The 21,186-nt window shown below is 37.0% G+C and overlaps 1 protein-coding gene across 6 annotated transcripts in view; it reads right to left on the bottom strand.

The window, feature by feature from the left end:
* Window positions 1–811: 811 nt before the first annotated feature.
* RPS6KB1 (ribosomal protein S6 kinase B1) overlaps window positions 812–21,186 on the bottom strand; it is a 40,042-nt gene continuing 19,667 nt past the window's right edge. The window contains exons 5-15 of one of the 6 annotated variants that reach the window (XM_015098467.4): window positions 19,423–19,570; window positions 17,273–17,330; window positions 15,733–15,833; window positions 13,856–13,946; window positions 13,584–13,674; window positions 12,923–13,030; window positions 12,557–12,619; window positions 12,283–12,360; window positions 9,058–9,165; window positions 5,567–5,679; window positions 812–4,756 (exon numbers count right to left, since the gene is read on the bottom strand). In XM_015098467.4, coding sequence (XP_014953953.2) covers window positions 4,519–4,756; window positions 5,567–5,679; window positions 9,058–9,165; window positions 12,283–12,360; window positions 12,557–12,619; window positions 12,923–13,030; window positions 13,584–13,674; window positions 13,856–13,946; window positions 15,733–15,833; window positions 17,273–17,330; window positions 19,423–19,570 — 1,197 coding nt within the window. In that variant the 3' untranslated portion in view covers window positions 812–4,518. Of the gene's footprint in view, window positions 4,757–5,566; window positions 5,680–9,057; window positions 9,166–12,282; window positions 12,361–12,556; window positions 12,620–12,922; window positions 13,031–13,583; window positions 13,675–13,855; window positions 13,947–15,732; window positions 15,834–16,394; window positions 16,913–17,013; window positions 17,087–17,272; window positions 17,331–19,422; window positions 19,571–21,186 lie in introns of those variants that run through there. The other 5 variants (XM_042255325.2, XM_042255326.2, XR_009595438.1 and 2 more) reach the window with 5 other exon arrangements.

The raw sequence follows: 21,186 nt of genomic DNA, 5'->3' as shown, positions 1-21,186 counted from the left end.
GAATGAGTTAAGAGAGGCAATTTGAGATTAGAATTTGGGTGTAAAAAATATACTAACTTCTTGATAAAAACATAAGAGTAACATCTTACCACATGGGTTATTTCAGCCCTAACACAATACCTGCTTACCCTATGGCCATATGGACAGCTTTCTTAATATGACTGAATAACAAGTCTGTGGTGGACAGTGGGGGATTTTTTAACAAGCAAGCACTTCACTGTGAACTAAAAAGGAGGGAAACGCAGCAGGAGAGCTGTGTTGTTCACTAACAGCACTGATGAACTAGAGGCATTTCTGTACTTTTATTCCTTCAGCTCAAAAACAGGAATGAGAACCCATTTATTCTGTGAATTCATATCATACCCTCTAAAAGACTTAACATCAAGAGTCACTACTGTTTTATTAAAAAAAAGTCCCACTTGAGAACTTCTATAGAGAAACTATATTGGCAAATGTGATTCAATTACCTCATAAATAAGAGATGGTTTACACAAAACGCCCATCTTACAGCAGATATATTGAGATATTAGTTAAAAACAGATTTGTCCACTAAGTTATCTTGTGCATACACATCAAATAATGAAGTTGGCAAATGTGGCTGAAAAAACTGTTGCACAAGAAAGTCCTTCAGTGTTTCTTTGTGCAGCTGGCTTTCACATAATTTTTCACATGAAGTTTTTTTTCATTACATTCTACTATTTTGACAGGACTTGGAAATCACAGATGTTTAACACCTAATCAAATCAGTACTAAAACTTGTTACAAATTTGTTCCTTCAGTTTCTCCACAAAAGCAAATTTTACAACTGTTATTCTTCACATATATAGTTTATTAAATATGAGAACCTGAACACATCTAGCATATAAATGGGAAAAATTATTGAAACCATTTGTGTATCTGGTAGTTATTTCTTCCTATCTTAGAGTAATAATGATAAAAAAAATCACTTCTATTTTATGTTCATTCAAATTTGCATTTAATTTCTATTTACATTCATTCAATCTGAAATCAAATACTTTAATACAGTAAACACAAGATGAAAAGCAGAAAAGGTGTTAACCCTCAAAGCACTCCTAATAAGGCAGCTGAAGAATTTATTTACTCTGGTAGATGCAAAGCCAACTTAGGGTAGGGAAAAAAAAGTTTTAAAAGAGCAAACACAGATGAACCCTTCTTTCAAATGTTACTTCAGATAATCCACTGAGATAATACTTGTGCTGTAGTGGTAAATAAAGAATCACACACGAAGAATTTTGTATCAGTCAGCCACAGACCACAGGTCATGGTGGGACAAATACTTATGATTATTTTGTCCAGCTTGCTAGCGTCTACTCCTATGGAAAAAAGGTAGATGTTTGGACATTGATGTTTATATCTGAGGAATTAACCATTTTCAGAGCCTCAAAATCCATTCTTCATAAATTCAACATTTCTCATGAGAACAATCTTAGATCTAGCCCTGATAAGCTAGGAACCACATGACTGAATTACCGAAATAGTTAGGTCCTATTTTAAATATAAAATCCAAGGCTTGGATGCAGTTTATTTATAATCATATATTTCTTAAAGAATGTTGAATTTATGGAGTACCATACATGCATTCTTCCCCCCACCCATTACCTTCTATCTCAAAAAATAGTATGGAAAAATTCTTGAAGGATTCAAATTAGTTAAGACCATAAAGGAGAAAAAGAAATAACATAATTTTCCTAAAAATCTGGTTCAAGTTCAATAATTAATACTTTACATTGTTAATCACAGCTGGTTTATAAATCCCAGTTTATTCTATAATGCTACAAACCTTATAAAATCAAAATTAGTAAACTTCAGTTCTCAGTGATTATATTTTAATTAAAAAACAGCATGTATAAAATAAAAAAATATCCTGTAAATAGCTGATTTTAAAGAAAATAAGTGATGAAAGAAAAACACTTAAATCTCTTTTTATACACTTACCTGGAATAATAACCCTTTCAGAAACTCAAGACTAGTATTATTGACATATATTTTAAACTATGCTTGGGTTTTTTACAAATAAATATATAAGGTAAGCCATATTGCATAGGTGTGTGCTTTCTGTCTGTGACACTAAAGTGGCACTTGACAAGTTTTCACAGTCATAGTAGGGATATCCATTTATGAAACAATTTCTCAATAAACTTGCCACAGTATAGAAAATTAATTTCACTTAATGTTTAAAGTTTGAAAAACTGTTATTTGTATGGATGGTCGGTATGAAGTTAATGCTTTTTATGCGGGAGGTTACAGTGTTTGCCACTACTGCTGGCAGTACTAATTATGAAAATGGTTTAACTGTGGGGTGGTTATAGCCAGGCAACACAACGCAAATGTTACTAGCAAATAGGACTGAGGAGGAATATTTTGGTGTAAAACTTTAACTGGAATTTGGTCAGGCAGTCAACACAATATTAATAGTTAGTAAACATATTTGAAACTATCAGAGTAGGACAAGTCATTTGAAGCCTGTATCTATCACCATAGCTTTTTGTGGTCTGTTTTTTTTTTTTTAGCCATCATAAAGACCTGCACTTTTAAGTACAATTTCTGCCCTTATCATTATTGTAGCTTCTAATTTACTAGTTACAGTTATAAAGTCCAGTAGACTGCTGCAACAGGAAAGGGGGGGGGTCTTGAGGGAGGGATTTTTTTTTTTTCAAACTTTCTGTCCAAAGATGAGCTGTTATCAATTGTTTATTGCCACAACTGAAAAGGTGTATTTCCAATCATTTTTCATGATTCTATTTTTGCTTAATGTCATAGGATTTCACCTTATCTCACTTGAATTGCTGTTTAAGCAAAGCTTGTCTCTTTTCTGGTTGAATTCAACATGCATAAATAATTTTATGGCTTGGATCCTATGGCTCAAAAAGGTCTGGAGAACATAGCAAGCAGCATCTATTTAAAAAAATTGTAGGGTTGCAAAATATTACAAATTGACTTTGCGCACTCAGACTGAAGACATTATAAAAGACAAACAAAAGGAGGTGATAAGACTCAACTGCAACTGCATGATCATCTATTATACCAGTATGCACTGAAATACATTTTTATAAAGCTCTGCAGATATTAAACCCTTTCACCATCTACAGTCACGGAAATGCTCTTAAGGCAGGAAGTATTTAAGAAAGGTAAAGTTACCTTTATTTTTATTCTTTGTATCTGTGAATCACTTATGTAGACTTTGTTACAACTGCAAAAACATAGTGTCTTGTTAACATGTTTCCTAAATTAAGCCACTAAGTTTTATTCACTGTGGAAGACATTCATCAAAAGGCCATCAAATATTTTTATAAGCAAAAAATGTAGCCCCAATATAGGAGAAAAAAATCTTTTTTCCTTTTAAAACCATTGAGGAAGAAATATAAGGAAGGTAGACAGCAAAATCAGTAAAAAGAAGTAAAACTTAAAACCTTACCAAATTGCTGTAAAGACATTAGACACAAGAGAGTGGACCATGGCAACACCCTCTTCCCCTGGATTTCCCTCCTCTCCTCCTCTCTGCCGCCCCACGATACGCATTTTATCCTGACTCGCTTCTGTCCTTCAGCCACGGGCTGAACATGTTTGACGTCTTGAACTAAATACTGGTATAAAGTGGCGGTATTTTTCCAGTGCAATGCAGGCCCAGGATAAGGATGAAATGAAGGACATACAACTTATGCCCATTCCAAGGCTTCCAGTTAAGCTTAGCACAGAACAGTACTGCAAATAGAAATGATTAAGTAGATTCTTTTTTTTTTTTCTCCTAGTATTACAGACAGGTATTGCAGCTGGGTTACTGAAAATAAACCCCAAGTCCACCCCAATCCCTCAAACGAGCCACAGCTGTGGTTAACAATGATTCATTTGCATTTTTATTTCACCAAGAGAAGAAACAGAAGTTGTCTGGCTTTCTTCACACCAACCAATAATTTTGCATTTTTAAAGTTTGGGATGTTTTTCATAATGAGCTGAATCAAAAATCTATTTGAAAAATATATATTTATATAAAAAAAAGATTCAGGTTGTTTGCACGTAAAACATCAATTGATAAGTTTTTTTTCATCTTTGATTCCATGTTGCTGGAAAGTTTAACCAAGCTTGCATGCTAATTTGTCCTTAGTTGCAAGTATTATAGGCAAATTCATACTTTGCCTAATGGAAGGATAACCCTTCTTCGACATGATCAGGACTCAACAGTGATTCAGAAGCAACATCCTACCCTTAATACTGTCAGTTTCGAGCCATCAACATGAAAATCCTTGATAGGTTGAGACGATGTTGCTAGGAATCAATTAATTGATGTGCCTAAGAGTTCCGCTATTTTCACTTAAGTTTTTTTGCACCATTGATTGATTTTTTAAAATCCATGTTTAATTTTCTTCTGTCCAAAGTGTTCTATGTCATGACACTGACTCTTCGAGACTGTCATTTGAGTCTTCTTGTTTCACCCTGCAGGATGCTCACACATCCCCTCCCCACCTTTTTTGCCTTCAATTCATTAAAAGCATTGTTCTGTCATAGATTCATACGCAGGTGCTCTGGTCGTTTGGAGATCATGGGAAAAGCTTGCTTTTTGTACGGTCCGGAGTTTGGCTGTCGTATTGGAAGCGGTGCTGAAGCCTCCCCGCTCATTGTCACGTCCATCTGCTCTATCCCACTTGTCTCCATGGGGTATTCCACAGGCGTCTGCGGATTTGCCGTGCTGGCTGAAGCACCTCTTCCCCAGAAATCCCCAGGAGAAAATTTGACTGGGCTTTAAGACAAGGAAGAGCTATCATTTGTCTCAAGTACTATCTCAACAAGAAACATTTCCCTTACATTTAAAGCAAGTGGGGTAATGTGATTTTTTTTCAATTAATTTCCTTTTTGTATGGATTGGCACAGAGGCAGAAGTTGAGCCATCTCGCCCCTAGACTAATTGTTACTTTCCTAACTAGTCTCTTAACCTCCACACTTGCCCTCATAAAACCATCAGTGATACTTTAAAAAAAAAATTCATTTTTTACTCTCCTACTTAAAACAGCTTCTCATTGCATTTAAAATAAAATATTTCTCCAAACCTTTGCCATTTTCTTCCTCACTCACCACACTTTAGGAATGTTGACCTCCCTTTCATGGCCAAGAAGGCAGCCAAGTTTGTCCTCCTTGAGGACTTCCGCATGCACTTCCTCTGCCTGTAACACCCCCGTGCCTCTCTGTTCTGTATGGCTAGCTCCTTCATGAATAGGAGCCCCCATGTTGCTTCTTCAGGACGAGGACAATTCCTGTCATAACCATGTGTCCCTAGCACACAGCACAACCCCTGGTGCATAATAAATGTTGAATGAATGGTTAAAGAGGACACTTTCCAGTGCAGCAGCTTACTTTCAGGAGGGAAGGTAAACTATATAGCATTTTCTCATTGATTAGTCACAAACGGATGACTTGCAATATAAGAAGGTAGAGATGCTGTGCTTACACCAACCAAACAGGATGACAGATTTTCTATTTATGTAACTTGGCATAAATTTCTTAAACAATGTGCTTTCTTCTAGATTAAAAAATAATAACAAAGTCTGAATACCTGACAGGTGTTCGTGGGCTGCCAATAAATCTTCGAGGGGATCGGATTTTTGGTTCAAAGGAAAACTTTTCTTTCACGCTTTCAAGTACAGATGGAGCCACATATGTAAAACCCTGAAAGATAGTAACAGTGGACTACAGAATGTCGGGAAAATGTTTTGCTCGGTCTCTGACACACCAAGATAATGATGTACACCTAAAATCACCAATGTGATTACTCTCCAACCTCTTCAATCTCATTTCACACCCATTACCTTCCTTCCAGCCATTTCGAAAGAGGCATAGACCCCAAGACAGCAGAATTCTATTGAACCACAAAGGCCAGCAAACTAAATTTCACTGTATTAAAGAAGTAGAACAAAACAGGAAAAATACAGGCTCTTACATTAAGATGTTAAATACAAAGATATATGCAGAGAAATTCTACTGTTTCTAGCCACATACTTATAAGCAACTAACATTCTCATCCCCCAAACGGCTTCTCATTATTAGGCCAAAATAAAAACAGAATTCTCTAACTTGGTAATATGGTCTTTCTGGTTTTATGCTAATGATTGAATAGATTTGGATTTTCCTGACAAATAAAGGCCAACATTGTGAAAACTATTAACTGTAACAGGCAATAATGCAGTTTGGTAGCCTTAGTTCTTTCTTGGACCTGGCTATTAGGTTACCAGCCTATCATTTATCTTGCTGTTAATGTTCATCCCTGTAACAGTTAATCCTATACCTATCTTCCTTTCTATTATCCTTGTGACCTACAAGTAGGCACTTGACTTACTATAAAAAGACTCAATAAGGCTTTGGGTGAAATCCTGAAGACTGAGGTGCAATTCTATAGAGCACATGCTTTGTGACCGCTACATGTGGACCACCAAGGCCATTTCCACACATGTTCTAGTGGGCTGAAGCTTACTACCAAGAGGACCAGACTCTGCCTTAATCATCTTTGAATATCCTTTAATTCTATTGGGATTTAAACTACTGGAGGGTGGGTGGGAGGGAGGCTCAATAGAGAGGGTATATATATATATACACACACACACCACTTACGCTGATCTGCACGCACACACACACACACACACACACACACACACCACTTACGCTGATTTGCACTGTATGGCAGAAACCAACACAGTATTGTAAGGCAGTTATCCTATGGAATCTAGAAAAACAGTACAGATGAACCTATTTGTAAGGAAGGAATGGAGACTCAGAGGTAGAGGATGGACTGTGCATACAGTGGGGGAAGGAGAAGGTAGGGTGAACTGAGAAAGCAGCCAACACATACACACTATCGTGTGTAAAACAGAGAGCTAGTGGGAAGCTGCTGTGTAACACAGCGAGCCCAGACTGGCCCTCTGTGACGATACAGAGGGGCAGGATGGGAGAGGGATCGGAAGCAAAGAGAGAGGGGATTATATATATAATTATGGCTGATTTGCATTGTTGTATGGCAGAAACCAACACAATATTGTAAAGCAATTATCTTTCAATAAAAAAAATACTAACTGAACAGCAGTTACTACAGTCACAATCCCCAGAGAAGTGGGCTGTTACTATTTTAAATTAATTTTAAAAGAGATCTTTGTGTACAGAATTCTGGCTACCACCTAAAAATGAATTGTTCTTGTGTTCATTAGTTGTCCAATTTAAATAATTAAGAGGAGCTCAACAAATCGGAATGAAAGCTTAGCTCCGTAACGTCTGCCACCACAACTTTGGATTTCTTTGTAGCAAGGTAACATGTTTCTAGACTTTTTAATGGGGGAAAAGATTGTCAAACTAGCTAAAACTCCGTGACACCCAACTGAAGAAAAGGTCTATATGTTGAATCAAAGGCATAAATTCCACATCAGTAGAAAATAAAACTCCACATCACGAGAGAAAAAAAAGAAAGCAACAACAGCATGAAAATGAGTCATGCCTACTCCCCTAAGAGAGATTTTACTAAGGGGGACACAGTAATTTCGCAAATCATGTAGACATAACGCATTCATCTTAAGTAAATGCTATAAAATTACATTTTTCATTTATATTCCTATACTACTATATAACCATACATTTACAGAATTATTTCTATTCAATGTTGTTTACTCAAAAGCATGCTATACTATGGTGACTTAAGTGTTATTTTAGAGCTCTGTGTTCCATGCTAACTTTAGAACTGGCCCTCGCCCCAAAAGACGCCCAAAAAGATGTGTTACACTGTGATTTGAGAACTAAGTTAATGACTGCTGCCGCTGCTGCTGAGTCGCTTCAGTCGTGTCCGACTCTGTGCGACCCCATAGACAGCAGCCCACCAGGCTCCCCCGTCCCTGGGATTCTCCAGGCAAGAACACTGGAGTGGGCTGCCATTTCCTTCTCCAATGCAGGAAAGTGAAAAGTGAAAGTGAAGTTGCTCAGTCATGTCTGACTCTTCGCGACCCCATGGACTGCAGCCTACCAGGCTCCTCCGTCCATGGGATTTTGCAGGCAAGAGTACTGGAGTGGGGTGCCATTGCCTTCTCCAAGTTAATGACAAATCCTGTGAACTCATAAACAAGGGAGAAAAAATTTCCAAATGATTACTTTCCCCATATTCTATTCTCCCTAGAGATAGTCCAAAAAGAAATGCCAAAGGATAATGACAAATGACGAAGGAAACAAATGACATGTACTTATAGTAATAAAATAAGCACTAGGCAAATAATATGTAATGATGGTCATCAGATATAAATCTATTATTTCTATTGTTCAAAATCTAGACGTTTTGGTTTTCTATCTGAGGAGACAAAGTATAAATCAATACAGATACTTCCTCCTTATGGTTAATTTGCTTACAGTCACACATGAAACAATGTATTTTGATGTCAAATATTTAAAATCAACAGGTTAAAAATCCCCTACAGATAAAAATCTTTAGCTGTTTCAGGAATAAAATAGTTATTATGAGCCCTTCTTCTCCTACTGCTATGGCTGTGTGGCTTTCAGTTAAGGCGCTAAGCCAAACATTTTAAGTCAGTGGCCTATTCAAAAAATGAATAATGTACTCTGACTCTAATCGCTAAAATGGAATACTGAGTTATGCAACATCAATTACTTATCAATAAGTCATAAGGGGATAACTTAAAAAAGCAACTCAGGTTATCTTGGAGAAGGCAATGGCACCCCACTCCAGTACTCTCGCCTGGAAAATCCTATGGACGGAAGAGCCTGGTAGGCTGCACTCCATGGGGTCGCTAAGAGTCGGACACGACTGAGCGACTTCCCTTTCACTTTTCACTTTCATGCACTGGAGAAGGAAATGGCAACCCACTCCAGTGTTCTTGCCTGGAGAATCCCAGGGACGGGGGAGCCTGGTGGGCTGCCGTCTATGGGGTCACACAGAGTTGGACAACTGAAGTGACTTAGCAGCAGCAGCAGGTTATCTACATTCTAATTTTCTTACTGAAAGCGGCCCATACCCATATTTAAATTTCCCATGGCTACACTGGAAAGTCGTTCACTTACCAGAAAGACCTGGTTGGCACTTTCACTGAGAGCTGAGTCATCTGGGCTGTCAACAGGTGTCTGACGTGTAAACTTGGAATCAAACTGACTCACATCCTCTTCTGATTGCTTTATTAAAAAAAAAAAATTAGAAAATGGTGAACAGACTGTATTATACATAATAATCAATAGCATTACATGCATTAGAGAAGGTTCCAGATAAAGCTCTTTTCTCAGGGTTTGACTGTAATAAAAGAGTAGAACAGCCTGAGCAGGCACAGATTGAAAAATATATACAACTAGAAAGTATCAAAGGTCAAATGACATCTTTAGTTATCATTTCTATTAAAAATCTGACAATCAATCATCCCCTCTCATAAAGCTTCAGTGTGCCTAGCCCAGTGGCTAAATCCCTTTTTAGAGACAATCTGCACAACCGGCAAAGCTATAAAACACTTGAATCAGAGTTTAAACACAAAGTACACTTATAACATGCTCTAGTTAAAAGATTCTTCTCATAGCTTGTTTCATTCCTTTAAATTTCTCTAGGAGCAAGAATAATATTCTGCTCTGTCTGAGTGTATTTTCTTGTGAAGGAATATTATCACCTAAATCTGACTGCCCGATCTGTTTCTTCTCTCTGGTGCCACATCAGACTCGTGGTTGTGTCAAAAGAACTCAGGAACCAGGACTTCCCTGGTGGTCCAGTGGTTAAGCCTCTGCGCTTTCACTGCCAGTGGCACAGATTCAATTCCTGGTTGGAGAAGTAAGATTCCATATGCTGCACAGAGTAGCAAAGCACACACAAAAAAAGAACTTGGGAACCAACAGGATGGAAAAGATGTCTAAAGATGAGAAAAGCTGAACATCAGTAAAAATAACTGCAATGAATTAAAACTCAAATATGTTAAACAGCATGAATCCATAATTGTAGTAAAAAAATCACATAATTCATGGGTCAGTTTTGGAAGGTGCTAGGGAACTAATTCATTATTTCAGGAACTGGGAAAGAAAACATTTATCCTGACTTTTCTATATAAACTGTGCCTCAGGTAACCAAACAACTGATGTAAGAGTATCTTTTCACAGGACAATTCCACCTAATAAAGAATGAATAACGATTATTAGAGTAGGACAATTCTGCAAACCCTTAACAAAATCTTGGAACTAACTAGGCTCTAGATTCTCATCCTTAGCACTGTTGACATTTTGGACCTGATGACTCTCGTTGCGGGAGGCTGTCCGGTGCGTTACAGGATGTTTAATAGCATCTCTGGCCTCTGCTCACAAGTACCAGTAGCACCCCTCCCTAAGTTGTGACAGCTTGTCTCTGACATTACCAAATCAACCCTGGCTGAGAACCACTGATACAGGCAATGATTAATGACCACTAACATCACTAAAAGAAATGTTTAAGTACACATTATATCTTCTGATCAAAATATATAGCACCAAAAATTTAATCTGAATCAGATCTATTAGTACTATTAGTTTTCAGAAATATGAAGAACAGGTGAACATGGCTGAGGACATGCCATGGAGTTAAAATCAGCAAAATCAAAATATAAGGAACTGCACAGGACACACGGTAAAGTTTCTTTAGTAAGTCCTCAAAGGAGGAACTGAGAGCGGATATCAGGTCTGTCTAGTCAAAGCTATGGTTTCTCCAGTAGTCGTGTACAGATGTGAGAGTGGGACCATAAAGAAAGCTGAGCACCGAAGAATTGATGCTTTTGAACTGTGGTGTTAGAGAAGACTCTTGAGAGTCCCTTGGACTGCAAGGAGATTGAACTGGTCCATCCTAAAGGAAATCAGTCCTGAATATTCATTGGAAGGACTGCTGAAGCTGAAATTCCTGGCTACCTGATGCGAAGAACTGTCTCACTGGAAAAGACCCTCATGCTGGGCAAGATTGAAGGCAGAAGGAAAAGAAGACAGAGGATGAGATGGTTGGATGGCATCACTGACTCGATGGACATGAGTTTGAGCAAGCTCTGGGAGTTGGTGATGGGACAGGGAAGCCTGACGTGCTACAGTCCGTGGGGACACAAAGAGTCGGACACGACTGGGACTAAACTGAACTGATCTATGGATCAGTTAAGAAACTGATCAGTTTGTTAAGACTTAAGAAACACAGTCAACCTATACAGGTCTTGACTGAATCCTTATTGAATCAAAACAACAGAGAAAAAAAAGAAACAACTAGGGAAATTGTTAGCTTTTTAGTTATGATGATAGCATGGTAGTTATGTTTATGTTTAAACAAGATGACTTGATAATTTTTGAAGCTGGGCAGTTGGTACATGAGGGTTCTACCCTGACAGTCATGTTCAAATTTTAAAATATGTTGAAATTTTAAAGCAAGCAACCCCTGTGCTCCTAGGACCAAATAACCATCATCGTTATCCTATTACTTTTCCTCCACTTCAAGAAACAGAAAAAGAAACTATCTTCTCTCAAATTCTTGAGGTGGGAAACAGAAAGAACTAATACACTAACTCATTCACTTACAAACATATTGTTATGGTTTGAATGGTGTCCCTCCAACATTCACATGATGAAGTTCTAACCCCAGGACCTCAGAAGGTAACCTTGTTTGGAATGAAGGCCTTTACAGATGTAACTAGTTAAGGTCATTCTGGAGTAGGGAGGGATCCTAATTCAATGACTGGTGTTCTTACAAAAAAGAGAAAATTTGGATGCAGATCTGCACACAAGGAGAATGCCACATGAACAGGAAGGAAAAGATAGGATGATGTGCCTACAAGCCAAGAAATGCCAAGAATTGCCAGCAAATCACCAAAGGCTAGCAGATAAGCATGAAACAGTCTCTCACAACCTGTAGCAAGAGCCAACCCTGACAATACCTTGATCTTGAACTTCTAGCCTCCAGAACTGCCACACAGTAAATTTCTGTTTAAGCCACCTAGTTTATGATACTTTGCTATATGAAAGCAAATTCAGAATGGGCTGAGTTAAGCAAAACAAAAACAAAGCAAGAAAACTAGAGGTTCCAATTACTTGAGCTATTTAATTATCTTAAGCAACCAACTTAAAACCAGTTAATATAGCCATCAACTGCTGCTGTAGTTCCTTAAAAGACTGTGCAGAATACAGATTGTGAAGAGAAGAGAGGACAGGCCAAAAGTTTTTGTATCATTAATAAATATTTCTAACTGGTCTGAGATTCTCTTATTCTAAAAAAGTACCAGGTCTCTCAAATTACATGCTTTCATGAATACACACCAAAAGAGGTTTGAAGGGGGGCTCCACCTTCCGAGCCAGCAGTTCTTCCCAGTTAATATGTCTGAAGAATGGATGAGCCTGGGAAAAAATGAAACAAAAAAAGCAGGAAGAAAGATTAAGGGGAACAGACTTCACTGGATTGACAAATTAACAGACTATTTGAAGTTACCAATCACAAAATAAGATATATTTCTAAGCAACTACATATAACCTTCACAAATATATAAAATTGGCATTATCTTCCCCTCAAATCACCAAACATGCCAGTCCCTACTTGAACTTCTCCAGCATCCCCAGGACCAGCTCCAAGACGAGAAGCAGCATTTCTTTTCAGCAGCTTTTAGGAAGGAAAAGAAAAACACTGATGAACTTAATCAAATTGATTACTTTTTCTTTATAGAATTTGCAGGTCTATTTTGCCTTGAGAACATATGCTTTATTAATTACTTCCAAATATTGTCTGGGAATAAAAAGAAAAGAAAGTCTTTAAAAAAACACATTTGTACTCTGGAGGCAAAAACTATAAGCTTTTTTGTCAACATCTGTGTATGATTCTATATTCAAAATGTACATTCAGTTCTATCTATTTAAATCCTAGTAGTTGAGACTCATGCGTTGAGTGCTGATTTTAGAATCCTACCTTTTTAAGCAGATCTCTGGCTTCTTGCGTGAGGTAGGGAGGCAAATTGAGTTTACATTTGAGGATTTTGTCAATTGTTTTCTTTCTATTCTCCCCAGTGAACGGGGGCTAAGAATAGAAGAGAGTAAGAAAAATTAGCATAGAAAGAATATAAAATTTTAAATAACAGAATTATCCATTTCCTGAATTAGTAACACAGAGATCAGAAATGTATACTGTGATGTGGGATGGCTGATCGCTAAAGAACTGTAGTTTTTAAGCAATGGCACAGAGAAAAAGCAATGTCCTGGAAGGAACTGGTTTTCCACCATTAGCCTGGTGTAATAATGGGTGAGCCATTTGATTTTATGCTTCACTTTGTCCATCTATAAAATAAGGGCAATACTTGTTTTGCCTCTGATTCATAGGACCACAGGCCATGACCTAAATCATCTAAATGAAAATACTTCTAAAAGTACAGATGAAAATACTTCTAAAAGTAGAGGCCCATAATACCACTAATAAAGCATTGCTAGTGTTAGATTTTTAAAAATAACTTCATTGAAAAGTAAATAATTTCATTGGTAACATTTTCCAAAAATCGGCAACATCTCTTCCTGTAATGACTCTGTAACTACTCAGCACACTCCGTAATACATGCAGCTTTTAACTGTGCACCTACTGCTCCAGTCAGCATGTCATACATTAATGCTCCCAAACTCCACCAATCCACAGCACGATTGTGGCCACTTCTCATCAAGATCTCAGGGGCCCTACAAAGAGAAAAATAATACACCTAAACAGTCCACTAGTTGCATATCATCTGAATTTAAACTTCTACAAGATACAGAATCAAACAGTGCAGCAGAAAATTTAGCACACTTATTACTTAAACCAGGTAAAACTTAGCTATTACCCCCAAACCAGTAATATTTCTTTCAACATGCAGCTCACATGTATTCTATTGTTCCACAAAAGGTGTGTGTGACTGTTCCGTCATGAATAGATTCTTTGCATAGTCCAAAATCTGTTAGTTTGACGTGACCTAGAAGGAAAGAATAAAGATGGTTATGTTGAAAATTCTAAGTATGTGCAGTGTTTAAATATTTTCATACAAGATAATAGTCTATCCTTTCATTTTAATTTTTCTGCCTTAAATTTATTTTTTGAGATCAAGAACTAGCAATGTTCCATCCAAAAATAAGGATGCTAATTTGTGAAGGATAAGGCAAAATTACCTTTGCCAGTGATATAATCTATCTTGTGAGAAAATAAATATGAGAAAAAGATAAAACAGCTTGTCTAAGGCTCCAGCTTTACTTTATATCAAAAATCCATTACCATCCTGAGCAAGTAAGTCCTGGGAAAACTTGATGAAGTATGGATTAAGTATACAGACCCTAAAAAAAAAATCTTCTGCATGTTTTGAACAAAGGTGTGACACTGTACTTGAAATATATTGCTTTTATCACCACGAACTGTGACCTAACAGTTCTTAAAACAGTCCTAGTCACTATAACAAGTTAGCTTATTCTGCCAATGCCCTTTGGAAGAGAAGAAAGAAATGAAATTGCTACATAGCATGGAACCACCATTTCTGATCCAGAAAGTAAAAAACTCATCACCTTATAGAAAGAACACTTCAGTTCAAGTTTAGTCCTACTGACCTGTCATTAGCTATCCAGTGGTTCAGCAATCCCAGGGACCCTACTATTCCCAGTTTACTTTAAGAAAAGGCAATGGACTATTAACTCAGGTAAATGTGTACTCTACTCTGACATAGAAGAAGAAATATGACATTTTCACCGAACTACCTGATACACTTAGGTTATGGATCAAAGAAGCTAACTAATCAAATTCCTATTATCCCTTGTCTTAGAATTCAGAATCTAAATCTGAGGCAATGAGGATAGAACTGGGAGAAAGGAAGATACATAGATATCCATGACAAACGTGGTTAAATACAGCATTTCTTTAAAAAAAAAAAAAAAAGAGGGAGGGGGAGAAGAAAAGAAAAAAAATCCCACAATTTGAAACATTTATTCTGGCATCGGTTGTCCATAAGCCATTTTCTGTACGAGAGTTAACTACCTCTTGTGTCCTCTGATAGACACCTAAGGATCAGCAGCTGCCACTAGCCCCCAGATACCCAGACTGACGGGCTGCTCCTCTGGGATGTGAGTAAACTGCCAAGTCTCCCCAGCCCAGGTTACTCTCACATAAGCTGAACTGTCTGTAGCAACATGCAGTTACAATCAAGGTTCACTCTGCTGTACCCACAGCTGTATAGAATATTAGTTTGTCTGATTCCTACATTTGTTACAAACTAACAGCAAGAATAAACTGATGCCTACTAAACATTTTATTTCCAAAGTATAATCAAATGGTTTGGTTCAGTTCTAATCTCCTTCTCTTTTATACAGCATTAATAAAATTTATCATAAAAACATTGTTTCTAATATTTCTGTATTTTCATCATTAAAGAAAACTCAATTTATAAAGTTAAGATTCACTTTCCAACTTAAGAAACAAACCAAAATTAGTATTTGGACTGGCTTTTGGCTCACCACACTTTATGTAAGGATTTCAAAAGAATGACAAAGCTATAAAGAGTAAAGGTTAAACTAGAAAAGGGAGTTGAGTGGCCAGTTATCCTCAACTCTTTTTAATCTCATTAACCGTAAGTACAAGCATCGTGATGCTATAAATTCTAACGGAGGAACATATAGTAACAGACATATGAATATGGGGCTTTGAAAATGACCATGAACCTGTGTGGGAAGATTTTAAGATGATTATTTACTATAGAACTGTTTACAGTATATCTCCACCTTGGTGATTAAGCATGATATTCTCCGGCTTCAGGTCTCTGTAGATGATCCCCTTTTGATGTAAATGCCCCAAAGCCATGGAGATTTCTGCCAAGTAAAAGCTGGAAACAAAAGTGATTTAATAAAATTAAAAAGAATAATCCACTCAAAGCAGTTTATGTTTGGAGCAAAATTCCTTGAAAGAAATAGACATGCACCAAAGACCAAATTAGTGGGGGTGGGTATGGGTAAAAGAGATGGCACAGGCTGCTGCCAAAATGCATGGAGACATTTATGTTTCACTTGTTTAGTGAAACTATAAAGTGTTTTATTTCATCAATAAAACATCTTGCTAAAACTGCAAAGAAGTCCAGATTATGCCAAACTGTCACTGGTCATGTTTTCTTCTGTCTATGTGGGAACTGGGCCAACAGTCATTCAGATCAAAGCAAATTTCTCCCACCCACCCCCAATTTTTAAATTCCACAGGAAATAGGAACTTCATTATTCTCCGAGATCAAACCTTAGTTTCAAAAATACCTTATAACCTGACCCTTAAAAGCCCACTCATCCCTTACTTAATACAGCTGCATATTTATATACAGCTCATGCCCACAGTATCTGCCCTCCCTCGTGCCAGCCAGCCCACAACTGTAAATTGTGTGACACTCAAATTTATCTACCTCAAAAGAATTAAGGGCTGAGTCAACCCTGTCTGGATTCGAAAAGCACAAGGCACTGCAATACTGGCTGCATAACAATGTTGCAATCCTGCAGATTACTCCAGGATGGAGAGGGTGTGTCCTAGAGAACTGAGGCAGTTTCACAGCCAGCAGGACCACAAACACAGCCTCCAACACGGCTCAGAGAGCCTCCTCCAAAAAAGGGCACTTCATCCCTAAGGCTCTTACATGCAGCTTCTGTGTTAGAAAAGGCCTGAAATTAAACAATGGAATGCAGTTTGGTAATTAAGGTAGAAAAAAACATTTAAGTGTTTTCTAATCAATTAATGTGTAGGATAAACTGATTTATTGTTACCCAGTACTGTCATCTCACAAAAGGGTATGTATATTTTTAATTTGAAGCAGATGCCATCTTAAGAAATAGAAGGGTAGATCCCATTCTGGCCACTGAATCAATCCACAGATGATGTGTGCAGACTTATCACCTCCCTAAGACTGCACCTTGGGAACTGGAAAGTCTACAAAAAAAAGGAGATGGTTTCTGATACTTTCCATGGGTCCACACATAAAAGTTTCACTGGAAAACCACACTCACCCAGAGCCAAGGCAGGCAGCTTACCAATTCAAGGAAATAAAGCCCCAGTGAGAATGGTTCTGTTAGGAACTGGTGTGAAGAACGTTCCACCCAAGGCCTGGGGGCAAAGGAATGATGTGATCTCTAATAGCTGCCAAGACCCAAAGCTGCTTCTCCCCATTGAGTCCTGAGTGACTGACTGGCTCCAAAACAATTTACTGGCTGCCCACAGTGGGAACAGGACTTTGCTTTTAATTATAGGAATTATTACCTGAATTCATGCAACCACAAAAATTTCACTTACCAGGCTGTGTCTTCCATAAATATTCCTTCTCTTTCTAACTGCATAAATAATTCTCCTCCTGTAAAGAAAAGAAAAAGACATTAGAATACAACAATCTTTATTTCCAACAATCCACTTCTAATGAGAGGGTTTGTGCTTTCCTCTTAACCATAATTAAAAGACATCAACCCTTTAAAAATAAAAACAGATCCTAAAAATTATAGGTTTAAAACTAAGTCCTCAGGGTTCCATTTTTAGCAGTGTTCTTCTTATGTGAAATATACAAGTTTGGGAATTCTAGGTTTTACATCTATAAACTTCAAAATATTTACAACAGATTTCAGACTTGAGGTTAAAAAAAAATCTTAATTAAAGCTTCTCTAACATTTTACCGGTAAGTAGGAAAATGTTAATACATAATTAAACCATCCTTGCAAATTAGTGAATGCCCAAATTAGAACTCTAAAACAGAATGAATTGGTCAATGTCTTAGGTAAATAGTATGGCATGATTTGAATATCAAAATAAACAATGTTACAATGTTAACAAAGTGTTATAGTCTACTAAATAATCTCAGAATCCATGAGTCCACAATGATTTAAATAAAAGAATAAATTTCTTTTTTATAATGGGGGAGAACAGAAAGCTCTTTGTTACAGTAGAATGCCAAATAAATGAAGGAAGCATGATGGAATAAGAAAAATCACTTGGCAATCATCATAGTTAATTGTTTCAGGCAAGAATCAATGGATGCTAAAACTGTATGTGAAAGCTTGATGAGAGATGAGATATTTAAATAATTTCAAAGTATCTCCTCAAGATACTTACTAATTAAAAAAGGAAAAACTTCACACAAAAAAAAACCCCAAAAACTTCACCACCTTATATGTATGATCAAAGTTAAAATCAACAGTAATGGAACAAAGATACAAATCTTATGTACTTCTTGCTCTGATACACAGAGAAGGACAGGATGCCACTTCGATGGTCCTCCCAAAACTGCATAACCTGAGTCTAATCCTGAGGAAACGCCAGATAAGCCCAAACTGACGCATTCTACAAACTAGACTTCAAAACTGTCAAGGTCATGAAAGACAAAGAAAGACTTAGGAACTGTTACAGATTAAGGGAAACTAAGGAAAGAGATTACTGCTATCAGTGCTAATTTCCTATTTTGATAATTTTGGTACAGTTATGTAAGATACTGTGGTTAATTTCAGAAAAATATACACTGAAATATTTAGGGATAAAGGGAAATCAAGTCTGCAACATTCTCTTAAACAGTTCAGAAAAAATTATGAATATATACACATATGTGTTTATATATCTATAAACATATTTATGTATCTATATCTATATACACACCTGCATATATACATATACAGAGAGGGAGAAAAAAGAAAGATGAAACAAAACAATTGTGGTAAAATGATAACACTTGGGGAATCTAGGTGAATAGTAGGTGGGAATTCTTTGTCTTATTGCTGCACCTTTTTTGTGTAAATCTGAAACTATGTTAAAATACAGTTACAAGAAAAAATGGTAACAGTCACAAAAAAGTTATTAAATTGTGCAGCTTTCTATTCCATGTTACAGGCTACTGTGAAATCTGTTTTTCAGAAAACTCAAGTGTGTTTGCTGAAAATAGATACCTGTGATCTAAAAATGCTATGGGGTGCCACGAATTCCTAGGAAGGGTTAAGTCCTGGAATGAGTGAGGGATTTCTAATGTAAAACTGCAAAATCTATCTGTAGAATTACATTAAACAAAAAACACTTCTGTTTAAATATGCAATACCAAAAATACTCATTACCTTAAACAATACTCTTAAGTTTTCCATTTCAGTTAGTGGTTTATTTGAATTTTATTATCTTACCCAAGTGCAGTCAGTTTGATGGCTATCCATTAGGTGTTTGTTATTTTGTTAACTGATTACAAGAGAATTAAGATAAAACATTACAGATGAAGAAAAAAGACAACCTTTAAAGTTTCCTTCATATTTGTCTACAAAAAGAAACATTTGGTCCCATATGAATTCCTTATGGTAATGTACTTGTCGATTTTAAGAACAATTTGGTCACACTGGGAAAAAGCATTTTCTATTGAAAAATAATGCTCTCAACAAGTTTCTGGAGCTAATGCAAATAATTACACCAAACTGTGTACTGACCGCTGAGATACTCAAGGATGAGGTAGAGTTTTCCACCGGTCTGAAAGGCATAAATTAAATCCACAATGAAAGGATGCTTTACTTCCTCCAGAATATTCCGTTCTGCTTTTGTATGAGCTGTATCTTTAGCATTTCTTACTATCATTGCCTAAAGGAAAAGAGATGATCTATAAGAACAAAACAGTAGACATTTTTATCCTATAGGATCGGGAAAATCTACTTTGTGCTTTTCTCACCAACATGAAACTATTAATCTTAGGTCTCACCAGAGACTGAGACGGGAAACGGAAGACATTCACCTCTTATATACATCTGCACTGTTTGGAGTTTTCTGCAGTAAACATGTAAATGAACACCTAAATGATTTGTTTTAATGTAAACTGATCAAGTTTATTCAGATATTCACTAACTTTTTGGAATGTCTACTCTTTTCTAGGCTCTTAACAAGAAAGCAGAATTAATAGGAGTCTCCAGCCCACAGGAGCCCAAAGTCCCAGGGGAGAGGAGTCAGTGGAGCCAACACCAGGTGCTATGGGTGAACAACAGAGCTAGACCCGACAGCCAGAAGTCTTCCTGTAGGTGGTATACCTGAGCTGTATCATAAAAAGTTATTGATAAAATGTGGAAGCTGGAAAAAAAAGGCATTCCCAATGCAAAAGCAACCTGACAGGACTGGGCATGTTGAGAGGATCTATTAAGTAGTTCAGTATGCTTAGAAGCATTTAGGAGATGTATTAGGCTGGAGATGTAGGTGGAGGCCAGGAAATGGAAAGCCTGAGCATCGAGGCAAAGGCAAATTGAATTATATTTTTAGAGGCTGAGAAGAAATCTTGAGGTAAGGTAAATGAATAACCCTTGTCTTTAAAAAAGACAGCTCAAGTAGCAGTGTGAAGTTTAGGGAAGAAACAACATCTGTTAGGAGGCTAGTAAAGTAAGCAAGAAGTAAAATCTGTAACTGAGAAAATGAAGCTGGGGAAAAAAGGGTAAAATTGCATCATTAGCACTTCCTAACTAATGAGATATGAGAATGATACCATGGTTTCTGTGTAACTAATAGTGCCACTGAGGAAATGGAAACAAAGAAGAAAGTTTTGGGGAAATGATACATTGTTCTGGACATGAAAAAGCATGTACACAAGGTTACTGGTTGGAGTATTATCAGTATTAGTAAAAGTGAAACATTAGAAACAACCTAAATGCCTAAGCATAGGATAGTGAATGAAAACCCTATAAAGCTATAAAAAGAATGAGGGGGACCTCCCTGGTGGTCCAGTGGCTAAGACTCTGCAGTCCCAATGCAGGGGGTGTGGGTGCAATCACTAGTCAGAGACTCAGATCCCACACGCCACAGCTAAAGGCCCTGCATGCTGCACCTGAGAGAGCAGCCAAAGAAAGAGACAAAAGTAATAAATATTTTTTTAAAAAAACAAGGAATATCTCTATGAAAGCAAAGTACAAAAGAACATATATGGCACAGCAGCATTCACAGTATGCTATCTTTCGTGTAAACGAGGAAATAAAAAAATAATAATACGTACATCCTTATAGACACAGTAATGAGCACAACTAAGATAAGTCAAAAGTTAACGAAAGAGAATTCCCTGACAGTCTAGTTCTCAATGCCAAGGTCCTGGGTTCAATCCCTGGTCAGGGAACTAAGATACTACATGCTGTGTGGTGCGGTCAAGAAAATAAAATAAAATAAAATCCCAACAAGAAACCTATCAAACAAAAAAAAGCTAACAATTGCGGGAAGGCAAGAAA

The sequence above is a fragment of the Ovis aries genome, chromosome 11 (genome assembly GCF_016772045.2).
Source record: "Ovis aries strain OAR_USU_Benz2616 breed Rambouillet chromosome 11, ARS-UI_Ramb_v3.0, whole genome shotgun sequence".
NCBI classification, from domain to species: Eukaryota; Metazoa; Chordata; class Mammalia; order Artiodactyla; family Bovidae; genus Ovis; species Ovis aries.
Note: the sequence above shows the minus strand (reverse complement) of the source record. Positions and strands in the feature narration are given on the sequence as shown.